At 39.3% G+C, this 13,369-nt stretch overlaps 2 protein-coding genes across 2 annotated transcripts; one reads left to right on the top strand and one right to left on the bottom strand.

The window, feature by feature from the left end:
- Positions 1–1,514: 1,514 nt before the first annotated feature.
- Positions 1,515–6,766, top strand: MELLADRAFT_115651 (uncharacterized protein; the record flags this gene model as incomplete). Its single annotated transcript, XM_007406941.1, has 9 exons — positions 1,515–1,894; positions 1,963–2,357; positions 2,445–3,110; positions 3,193–3,497; positions 3,557–3,745; positions 3,806–4,301; positions 4,397–5,211; positions 5,299–6,070; positions 6,152–6,766. The coding sequence occupies 9 exons, from the start codon at positions 1,515–1,517 to the stop codon at positions 6,529–6,531; spliced, it is 4,398 nt and encodes a 1,465-aa protein (XP_007407003.1).
- A 3,855-nt stretch (positions 6,767–10,621) lies between these two features.
- Positions 10,622–12,278, bottom strand: MELLADRAFT_34304 (uncharacterized protein; the record flags this gene model as incomplete). Its single annotated transcript, XM_007406743.1, has 8 exons — positions 10,622–11,009; positions 11,085–11,103; positions 11,192–11,209; positions 11,307–11,368; positions 11,448–11,543; positions 11,625–11,701; positions 11,780–11,945; positions 12,085–12,278. The coding sequence occupies 8 exons, from the start codon at positions 12,276–12,278 to the stop codon at positions 10,622–10,624; spliced, it is 1,020 nt and encodes a 339-aa protein (XP_007406805.1).
- Positions 12,279–13,369: the final 1,091 nt, after the last annotated feature.

Raw genomic sequence — 13,369 nt, 5'->3', positions numbered from 1 at the left:
CAAATCAAATCGAACCGATTTCAAAAACCTTTCAAATCCACTTCTTGTCTTTTCTTCAAATCACCTTTTTCTATTCCTGATTGTATTTCACTTTCAAGCAGTTTTAACCTCCTCTTTGTATCAGATCTCATTTCTCAACTTTTGCTTTTATCTCTCGTCTTGTTTCAAAATCCAACTCGAAGGACAAACCAGGAGGAATATTTGGAAAACCCAATCACATCAAAAAAAACTTACGTAAGTACAGAATCTTGATCGATTTTTTATATAAATTCTTTCTCCACACTCTCTTTCTCTTCTCTTTCTCTTTCTCGATATCTTTCATTTATCTGATGATTAAAGTACATATACACATATGCGTGATGATGTGTATTGAAAGATGCTTTATCCATCGGAGTTGATATCTTACATAAGCTTTTCTTGAATGTGAGAAAACTACAAAGTCTGATGATGGTGAATGGGAATTCAAGTTTTGATAAAGAAATCTAAAACCCACAAATAGGTTAAAATAGTTTCATAAATCATTTCAAACTGTGTAAACCATTTTAATTTTTTCTTGATGATACGAATCATGAGAATCGGTTTACGTAGTTTGAAAGGGTTCTTAGTCAATTTTTTTTGTTTGATTGAAGTGTTTGAATGAAGGAAGCAGTGCAAAAACCTGTGCAATGAAACTTTGATTTAACTAATTGATTTTTTTTTGGTTCAAGTTTTATAACTTACTGCTGATGTGTTTTGATATGTTTTGTGACTGATGATAGAAGATATTTTGATTTTTGATGAAGAGTTGAATGAGATTGTGTGTGCTAACTTGACCTTTTGACGATTTCCATTGATTTTTAACATAGAAATTCGAAATTTAAAGAAATCTTAAAAATTTAAAAGTAACTTAAGCTTAAGTGTATAAATCCATCATCACTTCAAGTCCATTTGGATCGTCATCACCAATACTTTGTCAATCAAACTTCAACTCTTCAACTTCAACAATCTTAAACTTGACTACTACAATACTACCACTAGTACTATAGAAATCTAGAATAGTATTGGACTAGGTTGGTTGGAAGGATATCTAACTAACTTATCAAAATATATTACATCATCATTTCAATTCGAACCACTTACACCTTACTAGCTACCGGTGGTCAAGTCAACAATTCTGAATCGATCGACACCAAAACTACCACAAGAAGGAAACGAAGACAACGACAGAAGACGAGTTTGACTAGATTTCTTAAAAGGTTTACCCTATTCATTTAAACTACTACATTTACTTTCGATTTACACATTTTGCACCACTTCAACTTTTCATCAAATTGAAATCAAAAATCCAATCATCAAACACTAAATCCAATCCAATCCCAGCTGGTACTCAGGATAGAATAGATAGAGAAAGCTTTATACAAACATCAACTTCAACTTCATCAATTCACAACCTCTCTAGACCAATTCCTTTTTGTTTTGGTTGATTTTATATATATACATTCTTTTTCCACCTCAAGTTCACCTTCGTCATCATCATGACTGACCTTCCCGACGAGAATCCAACTACCCCCACTAACACTACTACTGACGCCCACGCCAACTCTGCCACCGATTCTACTCAACCGGCTACCTCTTCCCCTCATCACCTTACCTCACTACTCACCAATTCACCACCTAAACCTGTCTCATCCACTCCTCATCCTACCATCCAACCTTCTGAAAGTCTTGATGTCTCAAGTACTTCTTCCATCACTCCTTCTACTACTTCTTCAATCTTGAACTACGTGGCTTCACCCGAATCGGCTTCTACTTCTACTACTTACCCTTCACTCGAAGCTCAGTTGTTTTCAAAACCAACTACCAATCTTGGGGCTCTGAACTCATTGTCATCCTCTGTTACTGCGAACTCGATCAAGTAAGTTTGATCATCAAATTCATTCATATGGTCACTAACTCAACTTGATCTATTTTTTTCACCTTTAGTCGTACAAATAACGATATGACTCGAGCAGAAGCAATTGGTCTATATCGTACTGGAAATCTATCTAACTTGCCTACAAGACCACAATCTCCTACCAACAGTCGGGATCATCAATCGAATGCATCTCGTGCTAGTTCTGTCTCTTCCACCACTCGTCGTCGTCCTAGGGCTGGTACCATGCCATCATCCCTTCATAATTCAACTCAATCTCCTCTCAGCTTGTTGAATGCTCCACCAAGTGCAAGACCTGAAATTTTAAGACAGTTGAATATGTTGAGTGGCGGGTCTGGAGCGGCTACTGGATTGCTTCCTGGACTTGGGGGTTCTCATGGATTTCCATCATCCGCACAAGGACCTCTTTTATCATCTAATTTGCATTCATCTGCTTCTGATATCAGTGAGTTCAACTTGCATCGGGGTTTCCAAAACTACTTTCAATTCTGATCATCTGACTTGATTTACTATTTTTTCATTGTGTCTTAAGACTTACGATTAACTCTTGATAAAACTCGGGCTCGAGCTGGTACGGTTGCTTTACCACCATCCTCTGCATCTTCATACTTTGGCAGGGGTGTCTTCTCAGCGAATTTTGTACCTAGAACATCAAGAATGAATGAAGAAGTTCGGTCGATGAAATCGGATGATTCAGTCTTTGGAGATAATGAATTGCAAACTGAAGCTGGTCATGTTAGAACTCTTGATTATCTTGGTCTTGATGCCGATTCTCCAATTTCACCACCTAGCTTTGCTTCTCAATTACCTAACCCACCACAATCTGCTTACGCTGGTTCAACATTTTATCAAGTGGTTAATGGTGTACCACATCAAACTCCTTCTACTTCTCATTTCACTCAAAATCAACATGGTCACTCTCTTTCAACATTGGCTAGTTTGGCAGGAAGGATGAGAGCCTCAACCGTTTCAGGAATGTCATCTGCCATCAGACCACCTCCTTCGATTCGCAGAACATCGCCATTTGAATCTCATGAAGATGGTTATGATGACAATGGAGCTGATTCAGCTGGGATGAGAGATGATGATTTCAGTGTGCCTCTTGGTAGTGCTAACTCTATGATCAGTCAATATGCCATCAACACCGGCCGAGTAGGACGTATGATTCATACTGCTGATCCATTGCTTCACCATGAGAGTAGGTGTCGTTTCCGCATCTGATCAGACGTGATACTGTTCAAGAACTTTTGAACTCATTCTTTTGCTTTGTCTCCTTGTAGTGCACGAATCATCTAATCCTTCACCAGTCTACTCGACAATGTTAAGTGCGGGTACTCCAGGAGTTGGAATGCTCAGTAATCGACCTCGAGCTTCCACTCTTGCTGGTGCCTCACTTCTTGGAGCTGGTAGTCTTCCCGGAAGCGGTCAGGTCGGCTTAGGATCCTTGAATGGCATCTCAGCCTCTGTTGCTCGTAATCGAGCAGGCACCATGGCTGGATTATCAAAACATCCTGTCTTTTTGAATTCCCTCAGTGGTGATGGTAATGATCTTGGCTTGAACCATGGATACGGATCAATGGATAATGTAAGTTTGGAGCACTTGTCGCTGCGTATACATCAATGTTGACATCACATCTTGGATAGAACAACTGGATTTCTGGCTCAAGACCCATGACGCCTGAAGGTGGTGTCAGTGGCGGATTGGCGCCAATGCAACAATCTTCACGAAGTTTATGGATCGGAAATTTGGATCCGACAACCTCGGCCCAGGAGCTCATGAGCGTTTTCGCTGTCTATGGTGCCATTGAAAGTTTGAGACTTTTACCCGACAAGGTAAGACGTTTTGAGACTCTTGAAACGTGCAAGGAACTCAATATATTTGATCTTTTTTAGGAGTGCGGTTTTGTCAATTTTGTATCTATACACGATGCTGTTCACGCCAAGGATGATGTTGTCAACCGATTGGGGGCACAAATCAATTTGAAGAATGGACCTACTTTGGTTAGGATAGGCTTCGGAAAACCTGAATCAGCTCCACAGACACCCGCTACCATTGGCACTATGCCATCTAATATGATGACTAGTTCAGGTAGCGCCGGTGGACTCTCACAATCGATGATGTTATTGTCTTTGAACAATTCACAAGGTCCACATGGAGTGGTCACCTCGAGCCAAGTCAGCAATATCAATCCTAGTCAAAGTGGTTATACTAATATTGGTGGGATCATCTTGGGACCTAATGGAGATCCTGTGTTACAATCTTCACCTACGAGAGCACTTTGGATCGGTAGTATTCCTCCTCAAACCACTCCTAATCATCTGATGGAAATTTTCTCACCTTATGGTGCGATTGAATCGGCAAGAGTCTTGACTCACAAAAATTGTGGATGTGAGTCTTTTATCAATTCCAAAATCTCTTTGATCAAAAGGCACTAAGACTTGGACTCTTTGCAGTCATCAATTTCGAACATTTGGATGATGCAGTACGTGCCCGTAAAGCGTTGAGTGGACGTGAGATCTTGGGTGTCGAGGTGGGAGCAGTCAAAATCGGATATGCGAAAGTACCAGTGAAAGCACCTGGTACATTCTCGCCTTCGTCACAGATGGAGTCAATGTCAAATGATCCGATCAACCAACAACTAGCGTATGAAACATTGGCTAGAATGAGAGGAGCTTCAGTCGTACCACTTGATCAACAAATTTTGAGTGGTAGCATTCAAGATTATCGATCGAACCTTGCTATGAGTTTCATTCCTAATGGGATTCATGCCTTCAATGGATTCCCACTCAATGGCGCCATTCCACCTCAAAGTGCTGGACTTTCTGTTGGAAGTGTTGGAATGGGTAACACACCTGGAAGATCAAGCAATAGTCATTATGAATCGTGTAATGGAAGTGATGGGGAAGCAAATGCGAACGCCAATACTTGTTCGGTACCGATGCCAGCTGTGACGGAGATGCAACTCTTGATGCGACAATTGAGTCAACCATTGAAGAAAGAAGGTTCAACAGATGTTCAAGAAGATGAACAAGGATCCAATGAAGAAGATGAAAAGGCAGTCTCTGAATTTAGACCACCGGTGACTTATTATACTACTGTACCACCACCTATCAATCAACTTGATCCGCATCGTCGATTGGTTTCTGCTACTGCTGATCCTCCTAGATTAAGAGAGATACGTAAACGACTTGATAATAGTAACTTAGGCCAAGATGATTTAGATTCAGTGGCTAGTGAATTAATGGAAGAGATTGTTTACTTATCATCAGATTATATTGGAAATACTATTGTACAAAAGGTGAGTTACTATTTTTTTTCTTGATTTTTTTTTCGAGATTGAGTTGTGGTTGATCCTGAATTTTCTTTTCTTGTCTTTTTGAAAAAGTTATTTGAAAAATGCTCACTTTCCGTAAAGATGCAAATGTTAGAAAGATGTGCACCACATTTAGCGATAATCGGATGTCATAAAAATGGAACATGGGCAGCACAAAAGATGATAGATTGTGCTACTACACACGAGGAAATGTCAATTATCAGTCAAAACTTAAGACCGTTTGCACCACCTTTATTATTAGACAATTTAGGAAATTATGTGATGCAATGCTGTTTAAGGTTTGGATCGAATTATAATGAGTTTGTATTTGATTCAATGATTGATAGATGTTGGGAAGTAGCACAAGGAAGGTTTGGGGCAAGAAGTATGAGAACTTGTTTAGAATCTAAACATACAACTCAATTACAAATCAAAAGAGTAGCTATCGCGGTAATTTTAAATTCGATTCCACTTTCGACTAATCCGAATGGAACTTTACTCTTAACTTGGTTATTAGATACATCCAACTTACCTGGACGTTACCGATTACTTGCACCAAGATTAGCTCCACATCTATCGCATTTATGTACACATAAATTAGCATCTGTTACAGTTTTAAGAGTCATTAATCAATCGATCGATCCAGATGCATCTCAAATCATTTTAGATGGTTTATTTCATTCATCTAAATCTGTTTTGGAAGACGTTTTAGGTGATCAAGTTCATGGTGTGAATGTATTGATGAAGATCTTAGGATCACAGTTTGTTCCTAATGATCAAAAAGTGATGATGTCAGAAAAAATCAAAGAAGTGATGATCGCTTTAAGAGTTCAACATATTCCAGGTGAGTCATCTTTTTTTCATCTTTTGATTTAGATTCTGAAGATATTGATTTTATTTTGTTTATTTTATTTTTGGTTTTTAGCTTATAAACGATTAGCAGAAGAATTAGGAATACCAATTAATAATCCTAGTTCTACTAATAATTCAAATAACAATAATAATCATACACCACCTTCTTCGATCTCAGGAATGAATTCGAGTTCTAATCCTTCTTCTCTTACTCCTACTTCAAATCATTGGAATCATCAATTCCAAAATAATCAACTTTCAAATCATCATCCGATTTGGAGTTCTGGAGGTGGAGGTGCTGCTGGAGGAGGTGCTGGTGGAGAGTTTGGGATTCGAAATCCGATGGGAGGATTTGTGACAGGTGGAGTTGGAGTTGGAAATGTAGGGTTTGAGATGAGTTTTGGTTCAAGTTCAGATGAGAATTCTCATTTGAATCATCAGATTAGGTTTTAATTAAGAAATCCATCTTGTTGTGCTTTTTTTGATTTAAATGTGTGTCATGTGAGTGTTTTCAAAAATCTGTGAATGTGTGTGTGATTTTTTTTCTTTTTTTTTGTCGTTTTTTTTTTGGATATGCTTTCCTTTTTCTTTTTCTTTCTTTTTCTTCTCTTTTTTTCTTTTCTTTGAGAGTGTATGATGATTTTTTTGCTTCTTTTCTTTTTCTTATACAAATTGTGAATGATTTTTTTTTTGCTCGTGGGTCAGACTCACATTGTGTGGTTTTCAGAGATGGTAAATATAATATATAGAAATTGGTTCTTTTTTGAGAATAAAAGGTTTTTTTTTCTTTTTGGAAATGGATTCTTTTTGAATGAAAACAAAAAACCATGTAATAAAGGTGCATACACAAACTTGTGACCTGTTGTGAAAACCTATGATAAAAATCATGAGAATTCATCTGGTTTTTGGGTTCTTTTTGATGGGTTTTCTTTAAGTGTTGCCCTTCAAAGAGACTTTCAGCTTGCAGACAGCTCCTGTTATCTCTTGACACCTTTATCCTACTTCACATCTCTTTTCTTGCATTCACCTCAACCATGACTTCCACCACTCTAACTTTTCCTTCCAAATTTAATTGCCTGTTTAATGATAGTGTCTACATGAGATTTGAATGATGATCACAACAATGACAAACCAGACAAAAATATCAGATATCAAGAATGTATTATCATCTTTGCTTATACAGTCTCTTCCATGGACAAGGGTACCTATAACAATCAATCAATAGAAGAAAAGATTGGAAGATGATGATTCAATTCTGGAAGTTCTATTGATTTGTCATTATTGTCATTCTACATATTTTTTTATTGGTTGATTGGTTGGTTTGATTTTTGGCACGACTAAGTGAAGACTTTTTGAGACAAAATTGAGAGCCGGAGAAAAAAGACTAAACTGGGTCCATGATTGATTCATGCCATCTGTTTATTCATATGTAATACTTGAATTAAATTGAATGCTCCAATTTCTCAGTCAAGAGGATCTTTTGTGAGAAAACAAATCACAGACAATATTAAGCACAGAGGAGGCCGTAGACTGGTATAACTTTAAGGCGCCATGTCACTGGTAATTGAGCCTTTCACTATCTGTGAAAGGGAGGAGGGGTGAGGCTACTAAGGGGGGATATCTGGATCCTAAATCAAAGAGCAATTTTGGTAAAAAAAAGTGGCACAGTGAAGCACTTGTTGATGCACCAGCCTAAGAACCTAAGAAACCTAATACAGTCAAGGTAAGCTTGTGGTTACATGATAACCAGTCCAATGGACATGTCCAAACATAGGGCAACATTGCTGCATTCTGTGAGGTGTTTGCACACAACCTGGGTGGAGCAAGTTGCAGTTGTGAGGTGGTTGCTCCCCACCTTGGGCAAAGTGATCATAGCACTACATGTTTTGTGGGTTGAAAGAAATGGGCCATTGGATGTTGGTTCCCTCATCACCTACAGGGTTTTTCATACCCCATTCTGGAGCAGGATGTAGTGATGGACATGTACTTCCCTGTGACCACTACCTGACCCGGTGGGTGGTTGCATCTGAGTTCACTAATTAACACCAAGAAACCTTGAAGTTTTTATCACCATGTCAGGTTAGAGTATGTTCACAAGAGATGGCTTACTATATCATATGTATAGGATCCTTGTATAGACACTTCCCATTTTGGTCCACACAGCCCTTTACAGGCCTAAGTGGGTTTAAAAATTATTTAGGCCTGGATTTTTCATAGAACAGACAATGTGCTTCAACAAAGTCTAAGCTCAACTAAGCCTCTCTTACCCTGACTTTGCCCTGAGACCAGCAGGAAGTTCATTTTTTAGAGCTCTAAACATTGTGCAACCTCACAAAAAAATGAACAGAGCTTCTTATAAGCCTTGAAACCACGCTTGTGCCACTTTTGGTACCATTTTACTGGAGCAAAGTGACACAGTCAATTTGTTGAGTTCTTTTAAATCTGGGTCATATTCAGTATACATGTAGCTTGTGTACCATCCAAAATCACTTGATATAGGAATCAAATTTCCTCATTCTATGAGGGGTGACACTGACAAGCTCAGAAATGTACAAGGAAAATCAGAAAAGCTTGAAGAATCTCTTCTTACTCTATTGCAAGGTTTCACAGCATCTATAGCCCTCAAGAATGGATTTTAAGCAAAAGTGCTTGAAAATCTTGCTGGTCTCAGTTCAAAATTAGGGTATTAGCCCAAAGACACTCTTCAAGACTGGATGTGGCCACATTGGAAGAGAGGTTTAGTTGAGCTTAAAAAAACCCCTCATGTGGCTGCATCTGCACCTTTTTGATGTGCAAGATACATGTGTACAGTGAATATCCATTAGACACTCAGGATGAATGCTGAGCAGGAAAGACCATCAACATAGAGGAAAGCAACATGCAGGCATATCAAATGAACATATACATAAATCCTTTTGAATCACCATTTTAAATCATATTTATGTAGATTATAGATCATTGAAGGATGATTCTTTTAGAAATTCAATTTTACTTGGAAGATTTCAATAAACACTCTTGGATATTTGATGAAATTCTTTGATCATGATATCAAAACCACAAAATATCAAGGAATCGGACGGATACATGTTTCTTGGAGAGTAGCAAAACGGGAACCGTCACAAGACAGGATGGCCGAGTGGTTAAGGCGGCAGTTTTGAATGGTCGTCCATCACGGGAGACACAGTAGCTGCTTCACTTTGTGAGCGTGAGTTCAAACCTCACTCCTGTCGAACGTTCTTTTTCCAGCTCTGTGGATTGACTATGCTTTTGTGTTGTCAAGTTTGTTTTGTAGTTGAGTGAGGAAAAGGTGTTGAAATGTTGTATGTGGTTAAACCCGATGATCACAAACTGCTGTAATTTCGTTGTTAAATTCAATGTGATGTCAGCCTTGAAAAAAGCTGTATGGGGTTTTTGTGTTGTTCGAGAAGTGGTCATTATGTATTGAAGTCGAGATGATCAAGATGAGACCTGAGGTAGCAAGCTAGATAAATCATGAAAATATTCTTTTCGTAATTTAAATTTCTTACTGATTAATGAAAACCGGACCGGTGTGGGTAATGAGTCTTTTGACTCATCCGATTTGTTTCATAAGACCGAGGAAAAGGAAAGGAGATGAAGAAACACTTCGATAATCGCATTGAAAATTTTGAGCCGAGTTCTGATATCTTGAAAGATGGTGATCGAGTAGGATCACTCCAGGAGATCTGCGCCAGTTCAGCAGGCATGGTATTATCGGGGACCAAGTCAAGAATCGACTGGTTTCGCGACCATCACTCTATATGCATCATTATCACCTAGGTACAAGTATAGAATGCTGATGGTTTTCCATCTGATAGGCGAAAAGACATTGAAATGCTATCACTCACAAAAGCAACTACTACAACAAGAGGCAATAAATGATTCTGAAACATCTCATTTGTTTTGACTATACTTTCCTCTTAATTCATTCCCCCCCCAAACACTTGCCTGTATCATCTACCCTGTACTCAGCAGTGTGTTGTTATTTCTGCTACCTCACAAGTATCTCATTTGTTTATCTCCTCTTCTCCTTCATATTCACTCTATTGCAGAGGAGACTATGATATGGGATCTTTCTTTGTAGATCAGACTTTGTTGACAGCATGGATGCTATGACACTTGGTGTGGAAATAACTTGTGGCTTGTTAGTGATTACATGATCATATTTGTTAATCATCATTCCTTTCGGGTAATTGTATGGAATGAAGTTTTTCATATGGAGTGTTATTGAACTCTAAAAGCTCGATACATGTAGAAGAATCACCAGGTTCGAGTGGTTACAAGTTTTACAATGAAATGATTTCGTGGGTTTTCATTGGTATTGGCGGAAAGAAAAAAAGTAGTATACATCGTTTGATTGTAAAGATAACGCTAAGATTTGATGAAAAACAATATACAAGTTTCTTGTGTTCTGATGGGAATAGAGTCATGAATAGTATGGAAATAAAGTCATGAACAAAAAAAAACATCTAATCCCACGCGAGCTATAAAAATTAGCTGAAGATATATGCGTCAAAAGATTAGATTACAGATATAGCAAAGTATTGCTTAACAAAGATGTCAACAAGAGTATTGCCACAATCGCACCCCGGCATACATTTGGAAAAAATCCACCCGCTGAACCTGTCTGCTGTGAAGCGGGACTCGGACTCGCGGTAATGTTACCCGGCAAGGCAGTGGTGGTGACGGTTTGGTTTCCACCAGGAACCACGGCGTTATTGGGTTGGCCTGGAAGAAGACTGATAGTCTGTATAGCAAGACAATTGCTTGAACTTGCTGCCGGATGTGGGTCAGGCGTCTTGGGATCTCCCTGGTGAAATGTGGACGTGTTATTGTAGATGCCTGGAGGCGGAAGCGAGTCTCCGTCACAGGAGTCAAAACCTGTTTGATTATAGTTTCCGGGCATCACCCAGCTGAATGAAACCCAAGGATAAGTCCGATTTGTCAGCGTTAATCACTTGGAAGTCAGGAACTTGAGGCAATCTCACAAGCATCCCATCACGTCGTCTGACACGAACGCCAAACAAGACAATCACAAACACTGGTATCAAAATTTTTGCAATCCCGTCGTGAACAACACATAATTTTCACTCACAGATATGCTGGCAGTACACTGCAAAAGAAGAAGGATAGTGAGAATATGTATCTTTTAGACCCGGTGATTGTGGAAGCAGTAGTTATCATGGTGCTGCACAGAATTTAGGACTTACACCAAGCTTGTGGATCTCCTGGCTTGCAGATTCGAAAACAAAATTCACCGTCCCCCATGAAGCTGAGATTCGGATGATGATGTAAGCCAGTGCCTCTGGTTCAAAGAAGGAAGCACGATAAAAGAGGTTCAAGATACTTACTTCATCCACTCTTTCACCTGCTGAACTTTACCTCCGAAGGCCGTAGTATAGACCAAGCTACCGATGGGATTTCCTAAACTGGTTGCCCCATGCGGGCTGAACACAAAACCCCGTGATGGTATATATAGGCAAGAAGTCGAAGAACCAAAAGTTAACAAAGAGATCAAGTTCACGTACTCCAGCTCTCCACCATCATTAGGTCTTTTGATGTCTAAGGCCGGGCCGTCGATATAACCTGTGATTTGCACATAATGCTGTTACCAAATTTCTCAATACTTTAATCGCAACTCAATTGTGGTAGAGGGGAAAAATGGAAATTCTGCAAAACTGACTGGTGTAGATAGGAAATGAGCACTGATCAATGCTCCTGCGGGGATTTGTCTTGTTCCACGACCAGGCTTTGTGCACCATGCAACCTCGTATTCCTCTGAATCACCAATCTCTTGTTGTCCCGAGGGAGGTGCCCAGAGACAAAAATCATTGAGACTATTCACGTATCTATCAAGTCATACGCCATGGTTTGTGAAAGTTCAATGCTTCAGTACAATAGGTAAGGAGAAGTCCAGATTATGATCAAGGCCAATATTATACGGGTAAAGGACTACAAAAAACAAGGATGGTAGAGCTGAAGACTTACAAAGTCTGGCAGTTGGAATCTTGTGAGGAATTTTTGCCGCATTGATTATATCCAAACTGACCCGGTTCTGTCTGGTTCGGAACTCGGGAGGGGTTTGGCCAATTGGGTTTACCACGCGTGCTGACTTCTGACACCCATAGTGTTGCGACGAAGAAGCTGATGACTAAAGAGGTGAAAGGCCAGGTGACCCACATGATAAGCTAGTATCTGTGCAATTAGTCAACGCTGGGTGAGTGAGTGACCGAGAAGACTAGAGAATCGAGATTGTCACGTTGAAAACAAGAAGAAAAATTAAGGAGGTAAATTATATCACACTGGTTGAATGAGATGTAGAGTGGGGCAAGTGTCGAACACAGGAGGGTACGTATAGATATGACGATCATACCCGGTTAAGGTGAGGCCAAATATAGATAATTATGGATTGTCTAGTATTGTCATCGGTGCAGTCACCTGGGTTCTTTCTTCAAGAAAAGGCGGGGAAAAGATTGAATACTCAAGCTCAGCATCCCCAAACACTTATCTTTTCAAGGCAAGCTACGGTCGGACTCATGACACGCAACGACGCGAGGTGGGACAAGTGACGAGCGGAGGGTACTTGAAGACCATCAAAACATAACAATGTTCTGTTAATGATTCACAATGGAAGGCTCCGGGGTCGGCTTGATATAGGTGGATGATCGGATACTCAGGCTCAGCATTTGCGATCACTGAGCAGCAGGCAGATAGGGCAAATACAACATAGCGGAAGGTCTTGCAGTCTGACTTTGTTGCAGCACTCGACGGATTAACACAGAACCTCACAAAACCCTGATGTGTTTTTCTATCTTGATATAAATTGTAGGCTCAAGGTACCTTATCAGGAACCAAACTTTTGTATATCACGTTGATACTCTGGTTAATCGACAAATAACTAAATGCTAATTGACCATATCAATATCATGAAAAGCAGGATTTTGTACATGTGTTGTCTTCGGTTTGGAAGGTCAACGTATGCCTTTGTATGTCATTTACAGCTTACATTCAAATCACTAATCTCCCTAATGATATCATATATCTCGGTTCACAATAGATTTCAAAACTAATTGAAAACCCGTTTCATCAAATCGAACAAAATTTGTCAATTCTTTCGATGCGAGAATAAAGAAATCAAGATGATTCGCTTTGTGGAAAAATTCTATACTTTGAGGAAGCGACAAAAGATAGAACAGAGCTGGAATGGATCATCTAATAAAAGAATGTAGCGGTAAACAAATTTGTAAAACTCAAACGAATCAAATCAAATCGA

Source organism: Melampsora larici-populina (genome assembly GCF_000204055.1).
Source record: "Melampsora larici-populina 98AG31 unplaced genomic scaffold MELLAscaffold_7, whole genome shotgun sequence".
Taxonomy (NCBI): Eukaryota; Fungi; Basidiomycota; class Pucciniomycetes; order Pucciniales; family Melampsoraceae; genus Melampsora; species Melampsora laricis-populina.
The sequence above is the reverse complement of the archived record's forward strand: the minus strand, read 5'-3'. Positions and strand labels throughout refer to the sequence as shown.